This window comes from Brienomyrus brachyistius, chromosome 23 (genome assembly GCF_023856365.1).
Source record: "Brienomyrus brachyistius isolate T26 chromosome 23, BBRACH_0.4, whole genome shotgun sequence".
NCBI classification, from domain to species: Eukaryota; Metazoa; Chordata; class Actinopteri; order Osteoglossiformes; family Mormyridae; genus Brienomyrus; species Brienomyrus brachyistius.
The window spans coordinates 4,003,292-4,014,065 of NC_064555.1; the positions used below are offsets into that span (position 1 = coordinate 4,003,292).

At 40.3% G+C, this 10,774-nt stretch overlaps 1 protein-coding gene across 1 annotated transcript; it reads left to right on the forward strand.

The window, feature by feature from the left end:
- Positions 1–8,058: 8,058 nt before the first annotated feature.
- Positions 8,059–10,420, forward strand: LOC125718663 (ATPase inhibitor B, mitochondrial-like). Its single transcript, XM_048992604.1, has 3 exons — positions 8,059–8,219; positions 9,476–9,588; positions 9,860–10,420. Exons 1-3 carry the CDS (start codon positions 8,151–8,153, stop codon positions 9,999–10,001), a joined length of 324 nt encoding a protein of 107 aa, XP_048848561.1. The 5' UTR covers positions 8,059–8,150; the 3' UTR covers positions 10,002–10,420.
- Positions 10,421–10,774: the final 354 nt, after the last annotated feature.

Consider the following 10,774-nt stretch of genomic DNA (forward strand, 5'->3'; position numbering starts at 1 on the left):
TCAACAGCGTAAACGTTACAAAGAAACAATCACAGATGCTTAAATAGTCTGATAGCCAAGAAGTGGCATGAACCAGAAAATAAACAAGCTTCGTATTTGTTAAATTATTATTATGCCTTTCAAAGCAAACAACATAGACATAGTAATCAAAGTGCCATTAAATGTATAAAATGTCCCACTTCTAAATGACATTTTATTTTTAAAAATGTCCTCCAATCTGATATATTTAGCCAAGACCTGCTTACTACCCAAGTCTATTTTCTGTTTTTAAAGAGCTTCTGACAGCCTCAGATAGATTTGATGGAAATAAGCCTGTAAACTTCACTTTTCTCACATAATGCTTCCAAATCTATTAGGGCACTTGCAGAAAACCACTGTGGGATAAAAATATGGATTATTATTGGATTGTCTATTGAGATGGGGTGTCTGGCATGCAAAAAAAATACATTTTAAATTAATTTAAACTAAAAAGCCATCCATCCATGCCCATTCTGTCATGGTCTGCTCGTCTGATCCTCCCGTGTGCCACGCCCCCTTCGTTACCTCGTGTTTATTCCCGATTGTGATCGCGTGTTGCCTGTAATTCTCGGCTTGTCCTGCATATTTAAGTCTGCGTCCGAGTTAGTTTCCCCAGATCTGGCATTAACGTTCTTCCCTGTGCTTCCCTGTTTTCCCCAGAATAAATCCCGCTCCTGATTATCCGTCACCCTGCTGCTGTTTCCCTGGATCGCTACACATTCTAATTGCTTATCCTGGTCAGGGTCACTGGGAAGACCTTGTGTTTTCTGCTATATTGTGAAAATATATGTCGTTTCACCAGTATGTGCTTGTATGTCAATTAAGAAGAGGGTGCTAAGGTGCATATATACTGCATTCTCTGGCTCAAATGATGACAATTTCCCCAACAAATATGCTTCAAAATGGAATGTTTGAGAAATCATCTACTAACAAGAGAACCTCGATATTCTGCAACAAAATACTGCACCAGGTGTGAAAATTAATACTTACTTAAGTACTTATTTAATTACAGTTAAAAAGGTTCTGATTCTTTCTCCCCTAAATATTCAGTGTATAATTTATACATTATTATCTTCATAAGTTCATAATTATTAGCTTGTGCTGAGTACTTCACAAAAAGCAACATTTGCGTCAGTGGTAAATTAAGATTGCCAAGCTCTCCAGTGAATATGGCAGAACTGCAGAGCGTCCTGTGGTGTTGTCATGTAAAAGTCGTGTAAAATTCACTGCTGGTAACAACAACACGATCCACAGTTTAAGGTATTTTAAGACTATTGTCATGGAAACGATATGAGGATTACGCAAATGACAGAAAGGCAAATGTCACTTTGGAAAGGAGAGTTGTCACGCAGGCCGCCGGCAATGGGGGCAGAAACACTAGTGAACAATCGCGGGTGTGACCCGTCATCTGTCAGCCTACACAGACCCTCTTGGAGAAGAGGCTCACTGATGGAGCTGCACTACATGACTTGCCGTCATTAAAGACGGCACATTTTCACTATATTCCATAACGTTAGCATACCTGGGGGGAGGGGGATGTGCAGCTGGTTGACCTTGGACCCCCAGAGGATTGTTTTGTCTTCCTTACTAAGGAGTTCCTGGTTCCTCTCCTCTTGCATCTTCTGAAATTAATTGATTGATTGATTAATTAATTAATTCTTTATTTTCCTTTTCCTATTTCATGCACCATTTTGTATAAATGATGTAGTAATGGATTTCCACACACTCTAGTCAAGTGTCTCGGGGCGACTTTAAAAGGCGCTATATAAAAATAAATAGAACTGAACTGAAATCTTGTTGAGCTTTTTCCTGGGTAACCTGCTTTCAGACTGATGCGACATTCAGGGATCCATGCAGGCTCAGCCAGACCCTGGTAGGAGGAAAAGAGAATGGAGGGATATGTGGGTGGACATATAGATATTAGATATCATTAATTCAGTTTGGACAAATGGCAAGTTTGGTGACCCAAACATGTTTGTGGCTGTAAAACTATGTTTCAGTTTTTAATTTAAGGGAGGAGGGATGGAATTTTCCAAATTAGTTTAGAAAGATTGACTAGAAACATTTTGTATTTGTTATTTAAACTGCTCTGTGATCTTCCCATCAAATACTATTGCCTTGTTTCAGTTTGACTTTTTGGTTGCTATGAGACAGTAATTCAAAACGATTAACAAAAAAGTACGAAGTCTAACTATTATCCATATGTTTGCTACAGTGAATCTGGAGCCAGTCACAGTAAGCGCGGGATTCTGTACGGGATGCCAGTCCACCATAGGACACACTAATAGAAACACGTACATATCCTACTAAGAGGAACGTGCACGGCACTAAGGGTATCTTAAACACCCCGGTTCTCCGTATGTTTCTGGGCTGCATGAACCTGAAGGTAAAAGGCGCAGATTAACCGAGACCCTGCAGAATCAAACCCGCAACCTTTACAACATCTAGTTATGAAATGATCCACTTAACGTGCGATCAAACCTTATTCATGGAACGACAGATAATCAAAATTAAATCTGACTTAATATGCATTTCATTTTCTTTTTTCATTGCGCAGAAAAGTGGGCGCAGATGGGTGTCTTGAATGATTAATTATCGGTTGTCCTGGCCTCGAAACCCCAAGTAACAGATTGCCTTATTGTCCCGTCCTCTGCGCTTCGGTGCACGGCATCATTATGGGATAGAGCCTCGATTTCAGGTGGCGTAATTAGCGCCTGGTTATTAACTTTCATTTACAGCAATTACGCATTTTATAGAGGTAAACAATTATGAGGGAGACTCCAGGTCTGAAAATTGGCACTTACAGAATTGCACCAAGACTAAAAAGGTGTTGATCTTTTCTCCCTTTCTCTTAGCATGTCAGTATAATTGATCTGTTTAGAAAGGACTCCCACGCTCTACTTTTTATTTGAATGAAATAAAACATGTTTTCTTACAGTGGACTTTATGAGTCATGGTCATCGGTAAAACTAATAGCTAGAAGTTACGGCTATTTACTTTGAAGTCGAGCAAGCTGTGATATCAGCAGTACGCAACAGAGTGTCGATGAGTCTTCTTTTTTTCAGAACGAAAGGGGATCGGATTTAATATCAGCAAGGTAGCTCCCCCAACTGACCAAAATTATTAACATAAGCGCACCGTTTCAAACCGAAATTCATTAAGTATAGGAATGACAAGTTCAAATTTAAAAACACCAAGAAACAATGAGATGTTAATTAGTGTATATTAGTATAAGTGACTAGTCATGGACTGACTCACTAGAGATTTATGTACGCCTAAAATGAATGAGAGAACACTATATAAACTAATTTGTGTACGTTTTTTATGCTGTTTGGGGTGATCATCATCACCCCATGGTAACTGATAGGAAGATGGATGCGTGAAACTTCACAGGGAACATTCATGCACCCCGAACATCAAAACTGGAGAACATCACATGTTTTAAATGGAGAACATCACATAGATTATGAAGGTCCCCCGCCCCACGAAAGGCTCCCATGAAAGGCTCCTGACAAAGTGTTATATGGGACTTGTCTATAATCTCCCTCAGGCAGCCTGTGGTGTTATAATCTGCTCTCTCACCAAATTCAATTTCTGCATTTAATTATCGTCTAAGACTGGTGGGTGTTTTTTTTTTTTTTTGCTAGGGGCTTGTTAAGAAGTTTGCAGCGAATGTCCTCATGTGAAACAGCGGACAGCTTTTCCGAATGACGCTCGTGCTTTGTCTGTCATTGGAGGTGAAAATTTGAATGCAACACCTACCGAAAGATTTATTTTATATATATAAAATCATCACGGCATGTAATTCTCCAGAAAAACAGTCTGTTTTATTATGCATTTGCATTTTGTGCTCATGCCTGGCATAAAATCCGCCATGTATCATGAAAGTTTTTCAATTACAGACCAATATACAGCAGTCCACTTCATTGTCCATCAGTTTTCTATATCTGCTTTGTCATATGCAAGGTTGCAGGGGTTTGCAGTCCATCCCAGGTAATGACCCATGAGAGGGTGCATGCATGAATTGCAGGGTGCATGCATGAATTGCAAGGTGCTAGCATGAATTGCAGCATGCATACATGCCCTGTGGACAATTTAGCAACTCCAATTCACCTTAGCCTGCTTTTGGGCTGCAGGGGAAGACACCTGAGAGCCCCCCCGAAACCCCACGAAGACATGGGGAGAACATGCACGCGCATGGAATACAGGCAGGGACTTGAACCCTGGTTCAAGAGGTGCGAGGCAACAGTGTTAACCACTGCACCACCATGCCGCCCCCCCATTTCACAGACATTATAGTCTTTATCCAAACACACTTAAGACATTGTCTTTTTAAAATATGTGTATTTTATTTGACTTCTAAATAACTTCTAAAAGATTAATGAGGGACTTGAACTTCTCTCTGGAATGTGGCAACCGGAACCACTAAGATTATCGGCGTTGCCATGGAAATGCTGGAAGAATTCAGCTTTCCTTCCAACGTCAATGTCACCATGGAGATGGACACAGCATGCAAAATGCTTGAATAACTGCAGACTGACTCAGGGCAAACTGTGGAGCCCAGGGCCAGCTCTGGGAAAGAAAGATAATGGTTATGATGCGACAGGGCACTTGTTGTGTCACATGCAAAGGAATGTCGTGCTTTAGCCCAAGCGAGTGGCCTTTGCAAACCGGATGTTGCAAATTTAATGGGTGATCTCTGGGAGCAGCATTTATGCAGACAGGAGCCAAATGTGTGTAAGGAAGAACAACATCGAAGCAATAAGCAAATGTACAGTGGTTTTGGCACCATTCCAGTTTGGCTGTCCAGATCGCTGCCTGCATCTGCTCTTATCAGCGTGATTTATAATTAAAATACTGTCACAAATAAAATGTGAACTTCCCACAAAGTCTGCAGAAGTTTGTTCCAACCGAGCTCTCAATTTAACTAAGCTGTGAAATCATAAGCTTTAGTCCCAGTGATCGTTTGCTTACCTTAGTATCTTAGGAATGCAGGTGATCAGATGATCTAGCTTGACCTTAACACCTTGATGCAAATCTAGAATTAACCAAAGCACGTGTTACAGTTATCCCTTATGATTTCAGTTACCACTTCAAATCGGTTAAATTACCCCCCCCCCCCCCCCCATTGCCATATAGAGAAATATCAGGTGCATGTAAGGAAAAATGTACAAAGTTATGTCAGTTGCTGCTTTTCAGTGTGAGATTACAACTTGACCCTCTCTGAACATCACAAAAGTGGCAGCTTTGAGATAATGTGACCTTTCAATGAAGAAGAAGAATTCAGTTCCTGCCCCAAGGAGAGAGCTGCTTTCAGTTAGGCAGAGACTTAGGATGAGTAGACCGTTTTAAGGTCAGATATTTTCCTCTGCTCCCTTTGTGTAGGAAACTGTAGAGCACAGGTGATAGGGAGTGATTGGCTTCCGGTACCACACTGCACAACTTCTCACTGCTAAGCTTCATGGTTGCCAGGATACGCTTTGCTATAGCAACACATGAATATAATAAAGGAGACCTAATGTCTTACTACAGCATTTCCAGTCTCCTAAATGTCATTTATATTTGTAAAACAGTAATATACAGATATGTATCCTGTCATTTTATGTGTATTTACTTGCTCTCCGAAAACTCTAAACAGGGGTACATGTAAAAGCAACTCGGGGATAAGTCGATTTAAAATCAACCATGGTGGACGGAACCAAGTCTATGACAGGCATTAGACGAGCGAAGAGACTCATTCTCGCTCAGCTTATGGCGATACCATGCAGTGACGGTCCTGCAGGTTTACCTTATCAAACACTGCCACCACCTGGCCGATCACCTGAACTGCTACAGCAGCAATGGCAACTGTTATGTTTCGCAACAGAATGCGTTTCAGATGAGCTAACAGTCTATCTAGGCTTAACAAAGAAAGAGTATTGGAATATGACGAAATCGTCATAGTGTCTAGGTTTTGACAGAACCAGTGTCAACAATTTCAGGCTAAAATATCTCACTTTGAGCCACGGGCGCCGTAAAAGACAGGAAGGAGTTAGAAGCAACAGGAGTCCAGTATGATATACTTTCGTGGGGCACGTGATCTCTAATGAGCAGTAATGCTTTCCAAAGTTATGTTTTCTTTGTGCTTTAACGTTAATTCCAGGGGCTTAATCTCCAGCCCACTTCCCACCATCTTCACTAATTTGCGTTTTATACATTTTAAAACAGGCTGCCTTCGGTGATGGTCAGCCTGCGCTTTCGCATTTGGATGTTCAGGGCGTCTGGCCGTACGCCTGTGCCCCCCTTCCCTGCTGGCCGCCCTCCAGTTGCATATTTTTTATTTCCCCTTATTAAAACTATCGTAAACTATCGGAATTGAATAATAATCGTTACCGAGGAGCACTCAGGGTGGATAAGTTGTTAGTACCCATTAATAGCAGGGCACCATGGGGTTTATTGACAAAAAAATAAAATCATGACCTCTGCCAGCATCAGCCATAATGGCTAATTTAGCAAACATCTTGGATTTATACACAAATGGAAAAAACGTCATTAGCACAGTATGCCTAATAGGTGATTCATTTAGAACGTGTTAATCTGACACGTTATTATGAGAAATAGACGTCTGTGACAATTTCATGGTGAGGTGAGATTTTACTCCGGCATTGTATTAATGAGGGTAACATATTTTGTCAAAATTTCACGCTCTGTGTTTTCCTAGACGAAAAAAAAAGAGATGTTTTAAAGGAGATACTATGCTGCCCATCCATCCATCCATCTATCCATCCATCCATCCATCCATCTTCTGTACCCGCTTGTCTGATCCCAGAAGCTGCGGGCGTAAGGCAAGGAACAACCCAGGAATGATCCCCATCCCATCGTAGGACACACTATGCCGATGATGTAAGTATAACAAACAAGATCTTGCACGTTTTAGAATACCATTTAATTCATTTACACCTGAGGCCCAAAGCTATTAAAACAATTATACAAGTAGTTGCTGTATAATAATTATCATTACAATTTCTCATGGCTGCCAGCTCTCATGCATCAGCTACATCAAGAGCGTTGGCTTAGTTTGTAAACCCTACATACTATTTACAAGATAATACAACTGTTATTTCTAAATGCGTGTGCGTATCTCGCATTGAAAATCTCAATCCAGCTATCTGACCAAAGTCAGCAACCCTGATTTCTGTTCAGGCTAATGTGGTATATGAAGTAACAACCAACAGATCTTCAGATCCACAGCTGTAGACTCCAGCTGTAACATGTAGGCCTCGGCGACCACCCGGCGATGGCTATTGCAGCCATTTCACAATTGTGTCAATATTTCCCACTGGAGTGTGACATTTTGGCCACACAAACGATCCTTTTTAAACCTTAGACATTCGCTGCTGAGTGCTAGCAGCGGTCGGCAAAAGCCGCGTCTAAAACTCGTAGCACCCTGCAGGTGTGTCTGGAGCCCGTGTGCTGGCTGGGCAACTTTTAACGCGACTTTTAATATCAGCTATTTTGCTTCAGAGGTTTTCACACATCTGAAGTATGAGTGTGAACATCTGGAAGAATATCCTGAAAACATCACATTTTCATCGATTTAGTTTTTCATATTCAGAGAATGGTTGAATATCACATATTCTTTAAGATGATAGATGGATTGATTGATTGATCCCACTTATAAGAAACAATATAGCTCCTTTGTGTTGATGTCACTCACTGTCGAACCAGATTAATCAGTTGAATAACAATGGAAATGCTACTGAGACCAATAACCTTAAAATGTTATTTGTAACAATAAAGGCCACCTCCCTTGGGACAAACTGCCATCTTTCGTTCGGGAACGATTTTCTGCTCTCTAGAGAAAGCCGACCATGACCTTTTGCAGAGTTAAAAATAACCGAATTTGCAAGTATAAACAACCATAATAAATATTTCACGCGAGTTTTAGAATTTTCCGTAATATGTATTATGTATGGTTAGTATCTGCTGGAGTTGGGAATATTGAAAACCCGTGTTGTAGATTTTACGAGTGTACCGTGACCTTCAGAATACAACTCCGTGTAAGCATAATGTTGGCCATCGTTTCCTGTATTTCAAAACATTGGAGGACGCAGGAGTCTTCCGACAGAAAGTGATTTTTTGACTCTTGCGCGATGTCCAGACTGCTGAGGGTCAACTTTAGGGGATTCATAACTTCCCAGATAAGGATGTCATCGGACCAGGTAGTGTCCGGTCACGATCGATTGCTTGGCCTTGTGGTGTGACATACTATGGTCATTGTGGTAAAGTAGCTGAAGTTGCTATCTGGGCAGTATTGCGTCATTTCGTTTCAGGTGTCGCCCTGTTGCAATTTCTCTCTTTTCGTGTTGTGGGACAAAGGGACAGATCATTTGTATCTAGTTAATTAAGATAATCTGGAATGAGAGTCAACACCAAAAAAGGACGTCCCGTTTATCCTGTCCGTGACAGGCTTTGTTTTTCATGCTGTCAACCACTATATAGTTTAAACCACTTTCCACTTTATTTTAATTCATTACTTGACATTGTGAGCAAGCAGGTAGTGCTCGGTCCCACTCGCTTTGGGCTTCAGAAGCCGTAGGTTTCACTACGACTGGTTGAAGGTTGAAGGCAGCTGAACTGTGATTTGGATCCGGGTCCATCGTTTATTAAGATCCGACTCATGGGTCATGTACAACTGTCTGGACGATTTTCCGAGAACCAATTTGTTTAATAATGCCAGTTAATTATAAACCATGTTGATAAACAGCGTGTTTATTTCCAGACATAATTTTGTGGAAGGCCAAATCTGACATTTTAAAAACTCTGCTTTCTCGTAACAATACATTTTTCATTATAATGTTTTAGGTTTTAACATTAGATATCTAATTACAGATTTTAGGTTAACAAATGTATGTTCAAAGAAAACAAGCATTAAATATATAACCAAATATACAATTGATAATGCAAGAACTGCAGAATAATTCATATATTCTCTGGTTTCAGGTGAAATAGAAGTCTATCCGAATGGAAATGAAAATATTTAAATTGTGTCCTTTGAAATTCAGAATGCCTGTTTTGAAAAACATATTCTGACACACGTGTATGATGAATTAGTTTCAAAAGGAAAATACCAAGAAATCTTGCCAATAGGAACATTTAATTCCAATTTCTTTTATTTTTGTGTACTTCTGTGTACCAAAGAGAACAATGAAAGTTGGCCAGATGAATCATTCTGTAAATGTTAATTATTTGTCATCACATAATTGGTTTGTTTACCACCAATCCCTATCATTTGTGTTTGTCAGGTGATTAGAAAGATTTGCTTGGGGGAGAAAGATTTTGGGTGAAAATGTCACTAATTTTCCTCCTTTATAAGGATTTGACATCTGCAGGAATCCTGTCTCCTTTAATTGTTTTATTCGATTTTTCTGTTTGTTGGTGACTAGCCTTTGGTGCTCTTGTCATTCTTGTACTTCAGCTCGGCGAGCTGGGCAAAGGAGCAGGGAAGGGGGGTGGAGGAGGAGGTGCTGTGAGAGAGGCCGGAGGAGCCTTTGGCAAGAAGCAGGCGGCCGAGGAGGAGAGATACTTCAAGTTAGTGGATATTCACCTCTCTCAGAAAAGGAATTTCTGTTACATTCTCCTTCTTACACTAAGTGTGAAATGTGTCCTTTTGCATTGTAAAATAATGGTGTAATATTAATGATCAGTAAATGAATCTATCTCAAAAGCCTTGATGAAACTTTATTTCCTATAACTTGAGAAGAAAATGGGTCCTGGCTTTAAAATGCTTCTAGAAGTTTCCAGGTTGCCCCACAGTCCTGCTCTGTCCACTGTAGCATGGAGCCCTTCTTTCCTCTCACAGGCGCAAGGAGCAGGAACAGCTGGCTACGCTCAGGAAGCACCATGAGGACGAGATCGAGCACCACAAGAAAGAAATCGAGCGCCTGCAGCAGGAAATCGACCGTCACAAGGGAAAGATCAAGAAGCTGAAGCACGATGACTGAAGCCCCCCACCCACAGTGCTTCCTTGAGCTACTTTAATCACACTTGATTTGTATATACTTCAAATTTTTGTTTTAACGATAAGCCCATGAAAAGTTCTCAGGAAGGGAAAAACATGATTTTACTGGAAGGGTACACTGTAAATTCTGTGCAGCTTGTATAGATTTGTGTACGCCTAATTGGAAAACAAATTGCTTGTCTTAGTTCATATTCTAGCAGAAGTTGAGTCGGACAAAATGAATTAGCCTGAAGCGGAATTGATCGAGAATGAAAAAATAAATGTGTTGAATCACCATTGTCAGACATCTGCTTATTCAGCAATTATGAAACTAATGTTACGCTCAGTAGATATGCCACTGCAGTGGGCACTGCTGTGATACCATCAAAAAGTCATAAATAAAGTTTGCATTGTTATACTGGTTATGCTGGGTTACCCATATCATTTTCTGGCATGTGCTTCAGAACCACTGGGACCCTGTACTGCTGAACTTGTATTAACTACATATGTTACAGTTATGCATTAACTACAGTTGCCATAATACTGACCTTCGTTTAATGTTTTGTTTTAGTATTATCTGTTGCATTAATACTTTTCCGAAATGCTGCTTCTCCCAGTTCAGTATTTAAATCACACTTTAATTCTGTAATTACTTTCAGTTTGTAAATGCTTAATTTCAAACTAACAAAACACATTTCCACATTCAAATGCGTTATTCTGTGAATTATGATCTGTCATGTTGCGCTATATCTTGCAGTAAATTAAAACGGAGTTACT

Bases quoted from the DNA above. Each gene is read 5' to 3' on its own strand.
- LOC125718663 (XM_048992604.1), top strand. From the start codon at position 8,151: ATGTCCAGACTGCTGAGGGTCAACTTTAGGGGATTCATAACTTCCCAG. The intron at 8,220-9,475 runs GTAGTGTCCGGT...CTTGTACTTCAG, and splicing joins TAAGGATGTCATCGGACCAG to CTCGGCGAGCTGGGCAAAGG. The intron at 9,589-9,859 runs GTTAGTGGATAT...TTCCTCTCACAG, and splicing joins GAGGAGGAGAGATACTTCAA to GCGCAAGGAGCAGGAACAGC.